At 39.5% G+C, this 18534-nt stretch overlaps 1 protein-coding gene across 3 annotated transcripts in view; it reads right to left on the bottom strand.

Moving 5' to 3' along the window:
• frrs1l (ferric-chelate reductase 1-like) overlaps positions 1-10941 on the bottom strand; it is a 31684-nt gene extending 20743 nt beyond the window's left edge. The window contains exons 1-5 of one of the 3 annotated variants that reach the window (XM_004915069.4): positions 10702-10941; positions 9896-10092; positions 3286-3370; positions 1457-1595; positions 570-816 (exon numbers count right to left, since the gene is read on the bottom strand). In XM_004915069.4, the coding sequence (XP_004915126.1) occupies positions 570-816; positions 1457-1595; positions 3286-3370; positions 9896-10088 (664 nt within the window). In that variant the 5' untranslated portion in view covers positions 10089-10092; positions 10702-10941. The remainder of the gene's footprint in view (positions 1-569; positions 817-1456; positions 1596-3285; positions 3371-9895; positions 10093-10701) is intronic. The other 2 variants (XM_004915070.4, XM_002943247.5) reach the window with 2 other exon arrangements.
• Between the last annotated feature and the right edge of the window lie 7593 nt (positions 10942-18534).

The raw sequence follows: 18534 nt of genomic DNA, 5'->3' as shown, positions 1-18534 counted from the left end.
AAAGAAGTGACATAGTACTTGCTATTCCCCCATATAGATGGCCTGGATAGTTATACTAGTAACTTTCCCTGAAAGCATTGATTAAGGTATTTTATTTCAGCCACTGTTAAAGTCAAGGGCCGGTGAAAAAAACGTCCCCTGTGCTATTAGCTTTTTAAGACACAGTCCACCCAGAACATGCATTCAATTCCTCTTCAGAGTCATGTGCAATGTGTGAGGCCGTGAAAAATGTGTCTCATTTCTTTATGCCTGTGTAACCAAAAATTATATTTTGTGCATGCTATTAAAAAATTTTCACCCCACAATTTGTTCTGTATACATGTGTGCATATACAGTGTACGTGTAAACCTTTTTTGCTTGTGTGGGACCGAGAAAAAACTACATACGTTTTGGAGAATAGTAAAATCAGGGTTCTACTGTATATAATTTGTAATATTTCTTTTAAGTCATTACATTTAGAAAAATAATTTTTATGTTTAGATGACATCAAAAGGGTTGCAACAATTCACACAGATGGCTACAGCTTTAATCAGTAACTTCTGTTCCATCACACACCAGTTTTTACTTACCTTGTATTGCTGGGCCCCATGCAAATAAGTAGTACCAGCTCAAGTGCAAATCCACTATAGTCTCATCTCTTGGTACATAAACAGGACGCTTGAACCTGCAAGTTACACGGTTGTTTTCGAACACCCCTTCCTCGTCCCTGGCAGGATTCCTCTTAATCTCCTTGGCCCACTGACCAACGTTATAGAAGTGCTGGATGCGAACCCTTCCATTGTCATCATGAACACAGGCCATGACATCATCCCCTCCCTCAAAGAACAAAAAACAACTGTATAGCCACAAATTTCTATTCCAAATGTAAATGAACAATAACAGTCAATCCATTTATTCTACAGTCCCATCTTGCCATAGCATTATTTGAAAGCAGTAAATAATATGTAGTTGCTATTCAGTGGCTGACATATCTTGCTTAAGTATGGATATATTTACTTGTAACTATTAAATGTACACAAGCAGGCCCCTGAAAAAATATATACATACATAAAGCAATTTGCATCAGCCTCTAACTACTCCTAAAGTAACAGAAGCCAGTGGTTCCAGTGTGTGATATTGTACTTATATCTACAGTATATTCTGCTGCAACAAAATTCACAAAAGAACAACCTACATATTTTCTAATTGAAATAAAAACACTGCAGAGACAGTGATACTGGTACTGGGAAGGATGAGGTAATCTTTGGAAATTATTTTGCCTACTATTTTTCTCTATACCATGCTGTGCCCAGCCATATCTTGCTGTACGCAAATCATAGAATGTCAAGAAACAGCACGAAATGAGAAATGTCAGAGCACAGTCAAGCATAAATATTAATAGACAAGCTAGGATATTTCAGAAACAAAATTCTATAATATACTACTAAATAAGCAAGGGAGAGAGAAGGCTAAATACCATTTTTTTGTCAGAGGAAAACCCAACAGCTACCCAGCCTTCAGTGTCTGCACTTAGCTCAAATTCTACATCTGCTCCAATGCGGCGATAGCTCAGAAAATAGTCACAGGTCTCTGCATTACATCCAGGTTTGCCATATCTGAAATGCCAACAAACACAATTCTGAGCCATTTTGTCCAATCATTCAATGGTTATGTGTATAAATAAGCATATTACATGTATTTATGCAAAATTGTCAACATATTCTTGCTGCAGTGAAAGGTCTTGTGGCGATTGTGTCAAGTATTTTGCTTTGCCCCAGCATGAGTCAAGCTGCCACAGCTTGCCATTTTACTATAAGAACTGGGTTGCAAGGGAGGTAATCACCCTTTTAAAGGCACAGAGGAGAGCATCCCAACCAATCAGTATTTAAACTAAAAAGATGTGGAGATCACACCATCCACCAATCCTAAATTATATGGCTGGGGGTCTGGGCGGGGGGGGCAAAACAATCCTGTTGGTTTTATTTAATGTTTAAATAATTTTTTACTACACTTAGGGGCACATTTACTAACCCACGAACGGGCCGAACGTGTCCGATTGCGTTTTTTTCGTAATGATCGGTATTTTGCGATTTTTCGGAAAATTGTCGCGACTTTCTCGCTACCAATACGATTTGCGAGAAAAAACACGAGTTTTTCGTAGCCATTCCGAAAGTTGCGCAAAATCGTGATTTTTTCGTAGCGTTAAAACTTTTAAGTTAACGCTATGAAAAAAGGCGCGAGTTTTCGCACAAGTTTTAAAGCTACGAAAATATCGCCAGATTTTGCGCAACTTTCGGAATGGCGTTTTTTCGCGCAAATCGTATTGGTTACAAAAAAGTGGTGATAATTTCCGAAAAGTCGTAAAGTCGCCGAAAAAATCGCAAAAATACGAAAAAGTCGCAAAATGTTCGTTTTCCAATCGGAATTTTTCCAATTCGGATTCGAATTCGTGTCTTAGTAAATCAGCCCCTTAAAATATACAAATTAAAGAAAGACCTCATATCTGGAAAACCCCATGTCCCGAGCATTCCTCATAACTGGTCCCATAACTGTATAAAAAGGGTTGAGAGAAAATATACTCCTTTAGCACAGTCATCAAAACATCCCCATATAATGATTATATTGGCCGGGCACAAATGAGAAATGAGCCCCAGGGTGTCCCTGGGATTGATTTATGAATATGGGTGCCAAATGACACTAAGGGGCACATTCAGTGCATATTTTCTGCAAATTTTCCATTAATTTGCGTGACTTTTTCTTACTTTGCGACAAATTGTGCAACAAAATTGTATTTGTCGCAACGAGTACGAAAGTTTCAGAATTCATTCAAGCTTCGGTATCGTGACTTTCCTTGGGACAGGTTGGAGCTGCAGAGTGCCATGGGAGTCCTATGGAAGGCTCCCAAAAACATGCACAGAAGTCAGAAAAATTTTTGCACCTTTTACGATCGTTCGGATACGAAAATTTCAGAACTTTCGGATCGTACACCTACCATCTGAAATTTTTGTACTTTAAGTGCACATCAGAAAATATCGGATTTAATCTGAATTTTTTTGTATTGTGCTTTTTAATGTCCGAAATTCGGACTTTGATAAATGTGCTCCTAAGTGCACTTACTGTACCAATAATGACAAAACAACACTCGGTTTCGAACCGAGTACTACATGTTTAAAAAAGACCTGACTGGCCAACTACAACTGCACTTGTCAGTTTAACATCTATGTTTCTAAATAAATCATCCTTGTCTAGGTGCTGTAACATGCTCTTACTAAAAGCTAACCTACCCATAAACTATACTATACTGACCTAAAGCAGCCCTTTGTTTTTCCACAATCATCTACACGAATTCTTGCAAACGGATCTACTGGAGGAGCTGTAGGAAAAGGATAACCTGCAGGGAAAAAAACAAAAATCCCTAGTCAATACCTGTAGCATCTCCCATAGGCTCCATTTTAATCAATTAATTCAAAACTTTAAAACCCTTTTCACTGAAATTATAGAATAGTACCCTTTAATTGATCCCAACTACAATATTATTGATCCATACTAGCAAAAAATCCTATGAGGTTTTTTTACTGTTGAAAGAATTTTTTAGTAGACTAAGAAGCAGATTTATCAAAATGTGAGTTTAGAGCTTATTACATAAAAACTCACCCACGTTCTATTCATTCCTAGAAGCGTATTTATTAATGGGTGAAAGTTAGAACTTACCATTTGATAACTACTGGAAATAGGAAGTAGAATTTGACTTTACTTTGCCCTGTTTAGTGTAAGAACCAAGTAACAAAAACCATACATCATTTTTTAAACTAAGTATACAGTGACTTAACTGTATTACCTCAGGCATGGGTGCAAAATTTGAACCTGGGTGTAGCATGCACACTTAAGGGGTCATTTACTAAACCGCAATTATTTTGGGTCAGGCTATTTGTCTCAGAAAACCCAAAATTGTAACAAAAACCCACAACTTTTCCAAGATGTATTTTGCAACAAAACTGCAACAGTTCCGAAAATACACCAACTAAAACCTGTCAAGATCACACAGATGCCCATTTTACAACTGGAAGATTTTTCTTTGATTAATGATTTTAGGGGTTTTTTTTGTGTTTTTTGATGCAGGATTTTTTTATGCGGCAATACAAAAAAAGTTGAAAAAAAACAAACTTTTTTGACTTGTCATACGCTATGGGGCTGATTTACTAATCCACGAATCCGAATGGGAAAAAATCAGATTGAAAACGAACATTTTGCGACTTTTTCGTATTTTTTGCGATTTTTTTCGTCACCGTCGCAACTTTTTCGTAGCCGTTATGACTTGCGCGAATTGTCGCGACTTTTTCATAGCCATTATGACTTTCGTGAATTGTCGCGATTTTTTCATAGCCATTATGACTTTTGTGAATTGTCGCGACTTTTGCATAGCCATTAAGACTTTCGTGGAATTGTCGCAACTTTTTCGTATAGAGTGCTCGAAAAATTTGCGACAATTCACGAAAAAGTCGCAAAATACTGATCATTACGAAAAAAACACATTCGGACGCTTTTCGGACGTTCGTGGATTAGTAAAGGTGCCCCTATATATGACAAGTCAAAAAAGTTTGTTTTTTTTGTTTCAATTCAGATCTTTTGATCTGGTTTAACACAAAAGAGTTTTCTTGGGGGGGGGGGTGAATGCGGGCAGTTGCCACACCAGTGAAAGTATATTTAGCACAAGCCCTGTTCTTTGAACTAATGTTGAACAAAGGGAGTATACTGCCCCTTTAAGGTACAAAGTAGAGACATGTAAAATAGTGGAATGCATGTTTTCTAAACAAATAGCAAAACAGGTAGATGTGACCAGCATTAACTATCACCCTTTAGTTCCATCAGTGCAAACTCCAATGTTTTTTTTCCCCAAAATGCAGTGTATATCCCAATAATTACAGCATAAGTGTACCTGTGAATGCATCACTGCAAGTATGGGCTAACATTTTCAGAGTAGGGATTGCAAATCTAACATACAGTGCCCTCCATAATGTTTGGGACAAAGACACATTTTTCTTTGATTTTTTTTTGATTTATCCTCCCCTCAGTGTAAAATTTTAAAACAAATAATTCAGATGTGATTAGAGTGTACATTCCAGTTTTGAACCCTTTAAATGCCAGCAGAATTTAACATTTTGGTTCCCCCCAGTGCCAGACATTTTGTAAACATTCTGTACTCTCTCATTTTATGGGCATTTACTGGGGGGGGATTTTGTATTTCCATTTCTGGAACAAGATTTAGAGCTCTAAATAAAAAAAAAAAAGAAAAATTTATATTTTTCATGATATAGGGATTTATACCAGAAACAAATTTTATTTTATGGACACAAATCCAACTGATTCAGAAAGCCTTGTGTCTCCTGAACATGTCAATGCATGATATGTATAGTTTTATGGAGATTTCTGACTTTAGATCTATAGATCTTTAGACTATAGATCAAAAACAACAGCAGTAAATTATCAAATTTTAAAGGCATTACAGCAGAATACGGCATACTTTAGATTCCAAAGCCAAAAATCCTGGAACATTACCACATTCTGCCAAATCCAAAATGGGTAAGCATGTTTTTCAACTTCTAAATACCAAACAGCAATGCTTTGCTGAAATTAGCAGTTTCCATAAAAAAATTGTGAAAATTCAAAAAAATCGCCTCAAAGCTTCCAATTTCAACCATCATATCTCCCATATAACATTAGGTACCAAGAAAAAATATGAAAGCCAAGGGTCCACTGAACAGTTTGATGCCCATTGTTCATAGGATCAAAGTACCTGGCATTTAGAGACTCCAAAATGAAGTTAGTGCATACAAATTGCCCTGGAGATCTCTTTAGCTACTGAAAATTCAACACTGCATTTTTGTGGGGTAAAAACACAAATTTGACCCCCCCCAAAATCATATATTTCTGGAAAGTATACATTCGAGTGAGTTCAATATGGGCACCCATGTCTTTCTACTCCAAACTACAGAGTCGCACTGCTTTCCCAAAATTGGCGGTTTTGATGAAATACCTGAAAACTGCATCAAACCTTCCACTTTCTAGCATCTTATCTCCCACATAGCATTACGTAGCAAGAAACATTCTAAATATGAAAGCCAAGTGTCCACTGAACAGTTTGATGGTCATTGTGCATAGGATTACCACAGTAGGAAGTTAGTGCACTCATATTTCATTGCATATAAATCAGGTGGTGTAATTTGTGGTGGTAGAAATATATGTGGTAAAAGTGGGAAATAAGTAAACCTCATATTTTCAGAAAATACATATTCTATATGTAAAATAAGTAAATATGTCTTTGTATGGCAAAGCACCAAACAGCAAAGCTAAGCTAAATGTAGAAATGTTGTAATTGTATGTAATTTCTTAAAATTGTCTCAAAGCTTGCATTTTACCCTATACCTATATATATTTTACCTCTATAGCCTACATTTCATAAAGTACCAACATAAAACATTCTAAATATGAACACCATGTGCCTACTGAAGAGTTTGATGCCCAATATGCATAGATTTACCAAACTATGTGGTGTATATAGGCACCTAAATTAAAATAGTGCATATGAATTTTCATGTCTGACTCTGGACACTGCAATATAAGCTCCTGGTATGTGTATTATGTTTAGTGATGAGCAAATCTGTCCCATCTTGCTTTGCCAAAAAGTTTGCGAAATTGCAAAGATTTTTTTTGACATGGGCGACAAATTTGTCATGGAGCAAATTTTGTCGCCCGTTTCGCAAAACAATTCACCAATGGCGAAATGCAGAAATTACCCCATTATGTACCCCAAATTTTGTAATGTATCAACATAAAACATTTTAAATTTGAACATCATGGGTCTACTAAACAGTTTGATGCCCAATATGCATGGATTTACCAAATTATGCGGTGTATAGAAGCACCCAAATCGATATATATAGCAGAAAAAATTTCCCTGGGCAAAGACAAGTAACAAAGAACAATGCAATATACAATAAAATCACTAAAATCCAAAAAAAACACTAAAATCAATGGGGTTTTTTTCCGCTTAGTGAAATCTGCAGCCAGAATCACAGTTTTGGCTTGGTCAAATTAGTTTTATGGACAAAATCAAGCGAACAACACCTACGCAGAACTGAAAGTGCAATAAAATGGCTTAAATTGCAATAAAACTACTAAAAATGCAGCAAAATCACTGAAAATTTAATATAAGCACCAAAATAACATACAAAGGGTATTGCACAGTGCAGTTAGTGAATACGCTATCCGCAATGGCAATCAAACATTTATTTTCAGCCAAAAAAAAAATTTCACAAAATTGTGTGTGTGTATACACTTGGCAAAATGCGTGTTGTGTGTGCTGTGAATGTTTGAAACCCCCTGAAAGTGTATGTGTGTGTAAGTGTGACACTAACCTGGGGACAAGCAGGCTGGAAATCTGGAGGAGGAGGCAGAAGGGACCCAAGAACGAAAGGAGCTGTCTTCTGTCTTTGTCCGGTGAGTGGGCAAGAGACTAGAAAATGACAGGCACGTAGTAACCATGTAATTTCCTATGGGGCCCCTGGCCGATCGCGTCCCAGGGGCCACTCATTCCCCACCTTTGCTCATTGCCTAGGGGCTGGGGAACGAGCAGGGAGTAGTGCAGCAAAAGAAAGTAGAATCTACATCCTGTGGCACTTGGGTACTTTTATCCAAAGAAAGTAGATTCTATGTTCTGCTGCACTTAAAGGGTTAATTTGTATACATTTCAGTTTCACCATATAGAAATTACAACCTTTTTTACATAGTAACCCTCATTTCAGGGCACTATGATGTTTGGGACAAAGTAATTGTAGGTATATTAAAGTAGTCATGTTTAATACTGTTGCATATCCCTTGCATGCAATGACTGCTTGAAGTCTGCTATTCATAGGCATCACCAGGTGCTGACTATATTCTCTGGTGATGCTCTGCCAAGCCTCTACTGCAGCCACCTTCATCACCTTCTTGTTCCATGGGCTTGTCCCTTTAAGTATCCTCTTCAGCATATGGAAGGCATGCTCAAATTGGATTTAAATCAGGTGACTAGCCAGGCTATTCATGAATTTACATCATCATCAATGAAGAAAAGTGTTGCAGTACCTGTGGCAGCCATACATGCCCAAGCAATAAAACCTCTACCACGTTTAACAGACAAGCTGGTTTACTTTGGATCTTGGCCAGTTCTTTTTTGTCTCAACACTTTCCTTTTTCCATCACTTTGAATGAGGCTTGGTCTCATTGGTCACTTGGTCTCGTCTGTCCATAACACCTTTGCCAGAATTCTGCAGGCTCTTTTTAGTACTTTCACAAATTGTAATGTGGTCATTTTTGTGGCTAAGAAGTGGTTTGCATCTTGCAGTGTAGCCTCTGTATTTCTGTTCATGAAGTCTTCTACAGATAGTAGTCTCTGACAAAGACACACCTGACTTCTGAATAGTGTTTCAGATCTGTTGGACAGGGGTTTGTGGATTTTTCCTTGCCATAGTGAAGATTCTTCTGTCATCAGGAAGTCTTCCTTGGTTTACCAGTCCCTTTGCGATTGCAGAGCTCACCAGTACATTCTTTCTTCCTAATAATGTTCCAGACAGGCATTAGGCTGATGCCACAAGGCATATTCTCAGCAAGTCAAAAAACGCTTGCACAGAATAACGTCCCGCTACTGTAAATTTAGCCTACCTTTTGCCTGGACCCAAATAAATGGAATACGCTTGGGTGCAGGCACATGTAGCTGATATCTGCCAAAAAACGCAAGACTTCATATTTTTGCCGGATACCGGCTACATGTGCCTGCACCCAAGTGTATTTCATTCATTCGGATGCAGGCACAGGTAGGTTTTTTCGGCTTGCCGAAAATATATGTCATACACTAAGGGGCACATTTACTTATCCCCGAACACTCCGACTGTTCGCTGGATCGGTCCAATCGTATTTTCCGCGACTTTTTCGTACCTTGCACGACATTTTGACATTTGTGCGACTTTTTTGTATATTTAGCTCAAAAAAATCGGAACGGTTTTGCCGCTGTTTAAAATTGTTCAGTACGAAAATTTTGTGACTTTCGGAACGCCAATACGATATTATCGTAACTAATACGATTTTTCCGGAAGCAATTTTGTGATATTTGCGATTTGCAAAATTTTCGTTTCCAATCCAAATTTTTCCCATTCGGGATTCAAACTCGTATTTTGATAAATTTGCCCCTAAGTGTGGCATTAGCCTTAGCCTAAGTATCTTATCCCTGCATTAATAAAGCAATGCAAACACACCTGAGTAATCACAAACACCTTTAAAGCCAATTGTCACAAACATTATGGTGCCATGTAATGAGGATGGCTATGTATAAAAAGTGTTGTAATTATTACATGGTGAACTGTAATGTATGCAAATAACTTTAATTTAAAGAATGTCCACTTTAATCATGTCTGAATTGTTTGATCTAAAATTTTACACTGAGTAAATCAAAGAAAAATGTGTCTTTGTCCCAAACATAATGGAGGGCACTGTATATCATATTAAACAGCCCTGAACACTGTCAGCAAAACAGTTGTAAAAGTATATATTCCAAAGGTATTGATTTCCTTTAAAGGGGTCCTCGTTCCAACAACTTTTTAGTACAACAAAAGAAAATATGTTTTTAAGCAACTTTCTAATATACATGGATTAAAAAAATGTCAGTGGTTTTGACATTTTTGAAAATGTAAATGTTATTAAAACGAGTATATGGTTTTATTTATCTGTATGGGACAGCTGCTTTAGAATCACACATCCTTAATTTTCTGCATAAATAAGCAAATTACAAGACATATACCAACTGTGCATGACATGACTGTTCAAGTTCTTAAAAATATTAAATATGCACATTTTATCCTAGCGCTAGTTTTTTCAGAAACCAGACCTTCTTCTGAAAGATATCTTAAGTCGTAAAACTCAGAAGCAAATGTGCCATAAGTATCCTGGTGCTTCTCATCCAGAGCTTGATCCCCCTGGTCTGTCCGGCTGCCACGTACAGCACTCTCATCAGCAGGGCTGGCACTAACTGCATATGCAAAGAGTAACCAAGCTCCCACACTCTGGCACTGCAGAACCATGGCACTAAAAGAGTAAGAGATACAAAGAAATATCTTTGATTCACAGATGTGTCCATATAATACATTTGTTAATTTATATTTATAATGGTTATTCTGAAAATGCTGTACATCTAAATACAGCACTACAGTGCCTAGATTTGACACTAACCTGGTTACAGGATAAATTTCACTGTTTCTCTATGTTTGTATCTACAGAGTTGGGTGGAAATTTCCATACCGTTGGCTCCTGAGCAGAGCAGTGTAATTCATTTGTAACCCCAGTTGTTGTTGTTGCATTGCTATTTATGCCAAGGCAACAAACATTTTGAATATCAGTTATACTGAATGTATAAAAACAAATAATGCAGATCAGATCTAGATGCCCTGTTTAAACATATAACAACAGTATTTGCCTTGCCATGCTTTTTTTTTTTTATAAATCACTGGTTCACCATAAAAAATGTAAAGCATGAAAACCAGACCTCTTGCAGTGCATTCTATGGAACAAATGGTTGCCAATAGTAACAAGCAGCGATGGTGCCGAAATAGCTCTTTTCTGTTTATCAAGCCTTCGATGCACTGCCTGACATCACATTGCAGCTCAGTTAGAAAAAGCAAATATACAAAAAAGTACCTTTATCTAAGGGTAAAGTGATGCCCTGGCTTGACATGAACCCAATCGACGATCACATAAAGAATCCAGTTCCTTTCCTGAGGCCTCTGTTGTGATCTGCCCTCCCCCAAGTGCTCAAGCTGAGCCAGAAGGAAGGGAGAGAGGCAGCAGTTCTCACTCCCTTAAAGGAGCAATGCTTTCACTATTGATTTCCAGCTGGGGTCTGTGAAAGCATAACAATGATAAAACAAAGCAGTTGGAAAATCTTTCCTTGTGAAAAGGGATTATGTACAGCTAGGCTTTATTTCCCCTCCTCCTGGGGGATTGATGAAAATGCTTTAAGGGACAGCACTCAGGGCAACAGCAGGCATAACAATATATTTATGCCAACGACTTCCACATCACAGAAATCAAGAGCTTATGTGAGTTGCAGTTAAGCTTGATTATATTATTCTTTTGAAGTCTGCCTTCTGCTAACTGTTCTTTTACCTACTGTTCAGTGTTTGGCACTGTTACAGCCCCAGGCATTAGTAATTTACAGTGTATTCACTTCTTTCAGCATCCTCTGTATTATAGTAAATTGCTAGATAACTTGCTGTCACTATCCAAAATATGATTATGAATCCTGATCTTTCTATTATATTTTTTGTCTATTTATGTTACACATTCCTCCTAAGTGGGAACTTTATATTGTAATGTAGGGACCCATAGGATTTAGCCCTACACACTATTCTCTGATGTTACTGAGCAGAATGTAATGTTTCAACTTTTGCTATTTGCATCTATGCACCTATTGGCCCTTAGTTAGGATGACCACTTCCTGCACACTGTAATATAAGTGTTATGCAGGGTGTGGGCACTTCCTCTTTGGCATTCCTATCATCCATAGAAGGCTGCACATTGAGCTTGGGACCTCAACTAGGCCGAGAAGCCTGTGCCCTAGAGGAAGCCAAATCCATCTAGAGATTATAAATCGGGGATAAGGGACCCCGTGAATGAGGTGAAGATATTTGCAGGATTAGCACGCTCTAGAAGTGTGACTTAGTTCAGCGCTATTTAGCAAGAGCAGCTGTTTGCTCCAACAAAGGAGAATTTAGTGGGTTTAGTATACCCAAGGCTCTGCTGCCTCACTGTAGGGACCACAGTTCAGACACAGGTAGGTATCAGGCTAGTTTTAACCCCTGAACCACCGTTGGCTGTAGGGATCCGGCCCAGTAAAGGTATACACCCTTGGGACTCCTGGCTATTATCCCACATCTATCTCCACTGTGGTGCTACACTGTTCTGTTACCTTGCAACTGCATTTACCAACTGTGCCATTCTACCTCAATGCTGTGAGTATTAACCCTGCATATGGTGTGTACCATCAATAAACCGAATTCTAGTTCAATACAAAAGAACCTCTGGCATCCCTAATTACTTAAAATACAATCTGTGGCAGTGGCGTGTTGCAGTTCCGCAACATCTCATAAGTGCAAACCTTCCACTTTGCGGAGGCCCCGCCTGCGTGTTGGAGTCTCATGTACCCGTGCTCATACCTACTAGCCGGATTTGGCAAATACTGGCCAAGATAGGGTTACAGTACCTTTCTATGGTTTGCATACCTCCCAGCACACACATCTGGGACAGGAAATACCAATAAGGACTGGAAATACCAATAAAAATCTTACTTCCACCCCCTGGCCGCCATCGTTTTCTCTCCTGTTACATCCCCTTCCAAAATGGTGTGAGTTATGCCAGTTGTGTCTGAGCATGCGCTAAAAGGCAGGATCCAGACTGAGGCAAATGGAAGCTGCCGCTTTGCAGAGCGATTTGAAAAAATTGGAAAACTGGGCAGCAAACTGGAAAATGAGGTTCATGTTGATAAGTGTGCAAAGTTATGCACTTTGGTAGACATAATATAAACGCAAACTATCTACTGAATGGTAGTTTGTTGGGGGTATCCTTAATGGAGAAGGATCAAGGGGGTTTTGTAGATAACAAGTTGTCTAATTACAGGCAGTGTCTGTGGCTACTAAAGCAAATAAAGTGCTGTCTTGTCTAAAAAAGGACATTGACTCAAAGGATGAGAACATAATTTTGCCCCTTTATAGGTCCTTGGTAAGGCCTCACCTTGAGTATGCAGTGCAGTTTTGGGCTCCAGTCCTTAAGAAGGATATTAATGAGCTGGAGAGAGTGCAGAGACGTGCAACTAAACTGGTTAAGGGGATGGAAGATTTAAACTATGAGGTTAGACTGTCAAGGTTGGGGTTGTTTTCTCTGGAAAAGAGGCGCTTGCGAGGGGACATGATTACTCTGTACAAGTACATTAGAGGGGATTATAGGCAGATGGGGGGGTGTTCTTTTTTCCTATAAAAACAATCAACGCACCAGAGGTCACCCCTTTAGATTAGAGTAACGGAGCTTCCATTTGAAGCAGCGTAGGTGGTTTTTCACGATGAGGGCAGTGAGGTTGTGGAATGCCCTCCCTAGAGATGTGGTAATGGCAGATTCTGTTAATACCTTTAAGAGGAGCCTGGATGAGTTCTTGAACAATCAGAATATCCAAGGCTATTGTAATACTAATATCTACGGTTAGTATTAGTGGTTGTATATATAGTTTATGTATGTGAGTGTATAGATTGGTAGGTGTGGGTTGTGTGTGCTGGGTTTACTTGGATGGGTTAAACTTGATGGACTCTGGTCTTTTTTTAACCCTATGTAACTATGTAACACCCTTTTTCATGGACGTGGCATAAAAAATGGGACAGTTGAAAGGTATAATAATATAATACAAGGCATTTATTGTCCATTTCTCGTTATTTATAGGCAGGTTTATAAGTACAAGTAACATAGTAACATAGCAAGTTGGGTTGAAAAAAGACATACATCCATCACGTTCAACCATAATGACTATATATAACCTGCCTAACTTCTAGTTGATCCAGAGGAAGGCAAAAAACCCCATCTGAAGCCTGTCTAATTTGCCGCAGAGGGGAAAAAATTCCTTCCTGACTCCAAGATGGCAATCGGACCAGTCCCTGGATCAACTTGTACTAAGACCTATCTCTCATAACCCTGTATTCCCTCACTTGCTAAGAATCCATCCAGCCCCTTCTTAAAGTTATATACTGTATCAGCCAGCACGATTGATTCGGGGAGGGAATTCCACAACTTCACAGCTCTCACAGTAAAAAATCCTTTCCGAATATCTAAATGGAACCTCCCTTCTTCTAAACGGAGTGGGTGCCCTTGTGTCCCTTGGAAGGACCTACTGGTAAATAAAACATTAGAAAGGTTATTATATGATCCCCTTATATATTTATACATAATTATCATGTCACTTTTTAAACGACTCTTCTCCAGTGAAACAGACCAAACTTGGCCAGTTTTTCTTCATAACTGAGACTTTCTATACCCTTTACCAGCCCTTCTCTGGACCCTCTCTAATTCAATAATGTCCCGTTTGAGCACTGGAGACCAAAACTGAACAGCATATTTTAGATGCGGCCTTACCAGCGCTCTGTCAAAACCTTGTTTGCCCTTGCAGTTGCTGTCTGGCATTGCTTGCTACAGCCAAGTTTATTATCTACAAGGACTCCAAGGTCCTTCTCCATTATGGATTTTCCTAGTGCAGTCCCATTAAGGGTATAAGTGGCTTGCATATTTTTACATCCCAGGTGCATGACCTTACATTTATCCACATTAAATCTCATCTGCCACTTAGCCGCCCAGATTGCCAGTTGGTCAAGATCCTGCTGCAAGGATGCCACATCCTGGATAGAATTGACTGGTCTGCAGAGTTTTGTGTCATCTGCAAACACTGATACATTACTTATAATACCCTCCCCTAAGTCATTTATGAACAAGCTAAACAAAAGTAGACCCAGTACAGAACCCTGAGGGACCCCACTGAGAACCTTATTCCAAGTAGAGTAACCTTATTCCAAGTAGAGGTATGAGGACATACTGTAGTTTATTGTGTGAATCAATCATTTCAACACAGTGGTTATAGAAATAATTACTAAACTGTACATTAAAGGGTACTTGGAAGTGTTTGCTACATGGTGCCTTTCAGTGTGCTAGAGTGTGCCTGGGAGTTTTTATGTAAGCGCATGCCAAGGGTGCCTTGGAGTGTGTGTGCTACAGGGTGCTTTGGTGTGCTAGAATAGACTTTTTCTCTTAGTTGGTAACGAGATCCTGGTAGAGATAGTGAGAGAAGGCCCCACCCAGGCTGTGAATATCCCCTGTGAGTACAATAGGATGATAAAGGCTACTGAGGCCAACACGGAAGTTATAGAGGTTGAACCTCTATAAGTGGGTTTGAACCTCTAGAAGTTTCTGACTGCACAGCGAGTGTTGCGTGTGATCTAAGTGTTGCATATGAATTAAGTGTTTAGCAGGCGTTAAAAACAAAAAGGCGTTTAAATCTAAAAAGGCACTATACAAGGGATTGCACTCAGGAGACTGTAAGTACCCAGTGGCAATATGAGTTGCAGTATGATTGCTGGTGTTACTCAGTGTGAATCTAGTCGCATGTATGTGGTCCTGGAGCAGCAGTTCCATGCAGCATTTACTTGTAAGAGATGCAGGTGGGTTTTCCTCTTGGAATCTGAGGTGCAGAATCTAAGGGGGGAACTGGCACCACTGAGGGCAGCTGCAAACATGGGGAAGAACAGGAGGCTCACTGAGCAACCACTGGCAGGGGCCATTGTAGTGGGGGGTGGAGAAGGGACAGTGGAGGTTAATGAGGGAGACAGGTTTGTAACAGTTAAGAGGGGAAGTAGGTAACGCAAGGGTAGGGGGTCTGGTTCACAGCTTGTACAAACCAGCAGATTTGCTGCTTTAGGTGAAGATGCTGGGGAAGACAGCTCTGAGCTAGCATGTATGGAGCAGGCTGACTCTCAGAGCACCCTGGGAGCCAGCACCTCTAATACAGGTGGGGGGAATAGTGCTAGGAAGGGAAGGCAGGCTATAGTTGTAGGGGATTCAATGTCACAGAGACCCTACATGCCGAACTGTGTGTTGCTTGCCTGGTGCTAGGGTTCGGCATGTGGTGGAATGAGTGGACAAATTGTTGGGAGGGGGTAGGGAAGACCCGGCGGTCTTGGTACACATAGGTACCAATGACAAAGTTAGAGGAGGGGGGGAAGTCCTCAAGAACGATTTTAAAAAGCTAGGCGAGAAGTTGAGGGCGAGGACTTCCAAGGTAATTTTCTCAGAGATAGTACCTGTGCCACGAGCAACATTAAGAAGGCAGCGGGAGCTCAGGGAGATTAATGCGTGGCTGAGAGATTGGTGCAGGGACGAGGGCTTTGGGTTTCTCGAGAACTGGGCTGATTTCTCAATTGGCTACAGGCTCTTTGCCAGGGATGGGCTGCATCTCAATGATGATGGGGCAGCTGCTTTGGGGGAAAAGATGGCTAGAGGGTTTGAGGAGATTTTAAACAGGATAGATGAGGTAGTGGGCATAGTAAGGGAAAATGGGGGAGGAGACTTGCTTCGGGATACTGATAATGGCAGGGAGGCCGATAAGTTGTTTACACGTCATTCTCACACCGGTACCAGTATTAAAATGTATGTTTATCAATGCAAGGAGTCTGACTGGTAAAATGGGAGAGCTGGAGGTACTGGCATTGGAGCGGAAATATGATGTGATTGGTGTTGCTGAAACTTGGTTGAATGAGTTTCATGACTGGGCAGTTAATATTGGGGGTTATACATTGTTTCGGTGGGACAGGGGCAATAGAAAAGGAGGAGTTTGTCTGTTCGTTAAGCAAGAATTAAAAGCAAATATTAAAGAGGAAGTGATGGGGGTAACAGAGGGAGCTGAATCCTTATGGGTTGAGCTTCTCACAGATAGTAAAGAGTCTACCAAACTAATTGTAGGGGTATGCTATAGACCCCCTAATGTAAGTGAGGAGGAGGAGGCTCAGCTCCTGTTGCAAATAGAAAAGGCTGCTAGTTTGGGGCAAGTGATAATAATGGGGGATTTTAATTGACTGGAGCCATAGTACTGCCAGGACAGTAAATGGGAACAAGTTTATAAACTTGCTGCATGACAACTTTGTCACAGGTTGTTGAGGAGCCAACCAGGAACCATGCTATATTGGATCTAGTGTTCTCTAATGACTCAGAATGAATAGCAAATGTGCAAGTGGTTGAACCCCTGGGTAATAGTGATCATAATGTTATATCATTTGATGTTTGGTGCAGGAAACAAATTTACACGGGGGCAACAAAGACAATAGGGCTGATTCACTAAAGTGCGATAAATTTTATCGATTTTTTGCGTTTAAATAGATGGGATAATTAGCGCGCGATTCACTATAGTATTATCGCGTGCGTTAAGTCGCCATATCGCATGCGTTAATTTTTCGCGCGACCACATGTGTTAGTTTTAACGCATACGTTAATTTTTGTGCTGAAAACAATACGATCGCATGATTCACAAACACTTAGGCGCGCTAAATATTGTATTAGTCTATGCGAAAATTAACACCTACTTCAGGCAGACGATAAATTATAGAAAAGTACAGCAAATTCGCAACTATAGCGGTGAATATCTAGTCGCCACAATATTCGCGTTTTGTCGCGACAAATACACTACACGTTATATTTTGGCGATTATTTGCTGTTTTTAATCTCGTGATAGGCGCGACTTGCGACCATTTTGTGTCAGAGCCTGCAGTGATTCAGAGAGTCAACATGCCTGGGGTATCGGAGCTACGACTGGTGGAGAGGCGCTACATCTGCCGCTATCTCCTGCACTCATCCTATGATAGACAGCCACTGGGGATGGTAGGGGTCCACGAAAGAAAGAGGGCAATCCTCCGCAGGCTGATGCGGAGGTTAGAACACCGGTTTGCCCTCCGAATGGACCTCAGGACTCTCCAGCGGATATGGTCGGATATGAAGCGCAGGATTCCAGAATTAATAGCTGAAATAGCGGAAGGTAATTATTGTACTTTTAAAAAATGTAAGAAATGTATATTCTATATAAATATATGTGTACAAAACTAGAAATAATATGCCGCACACTCAGGTCTTAGATGCAAAAAACCAAGTCCATGATCCAAATAAAATTTTTTTTGTTTTTTTGCATCTAAGACCTGAGTGTGCGGCATATTATTTCTAGTTTTGTATGCTTACTTTATACTGCACCCAGGCAAATTATTACTTTGTTATACGTGAGTGCCTGCTTTGACCTGTTCCTATATATATGTGTATATATTCATGTTTTTTGAAAAACCACACACAATAAAGTTCACAATGAAGAGGGAATTTTAAATATGTTGAGGCATTTTGAAAAAACAAATCCATATACACATATATATATACACATCTATTTGGCAAAACATATGCCTAAATAAGTTTAACCCTTTCACTGCCTGCCGTTTTGAACAAAGTGGAACTTCTACTGCCAGACAGTTTTTGAACATTTTGCACTGTTTCACTTTAGGGGCTTTTCCTCGGGGGGACTTTTAGTTTACCCAGGAAAACTATATATCTTTTTTTCAGGACAACCTAAGCTTTCAAAATATGGTGGAATTTTTGTGTAATTCCAATTCTGTTACCAGATATAGGCTTCTAAATGTATAAAAAAATAATATTTTCCATAATATAAACACATACAGCAGAAACAAAAATTATTTTATGCATGAAAATACAACAGATTTGGAAAGTCCCATGTCTCCTGAACGTGCCAATACCAAATATATATAGTTTTATGGAGATTTTTCACTTCCATAGGTCAAAAACTCCCAGCAGTACACTACCAAATTTCCAAAGCACTGCTCCAGAAAGCTGCATACTTTAGATTTGAAAGCCAAAAATTCCACTAACAGAAGGTTTATCCCAAAAAATTATACATTT

This window comes from Xenopus tropicalis, chromosome 6 (genome assembly GCF_000004195.4).
Source record: "Xenopus tropicalis strain Nigerian chromosome 6, UCB_Xtro_10.0, whole genome shotgun sequence".
In the NCBI taxonomy this organism is placed as follows: domain Eukaryota; kingdom Metazoa; phylum Chordata; class Amphibia; order Anura; family Pipidae; genus Xenopus; species Xenopus tropicalis.
Note: the sequence above shows the minus strand (reverse complement) of the source record. Positions and strands in the feature narration are given on the sequence as shown.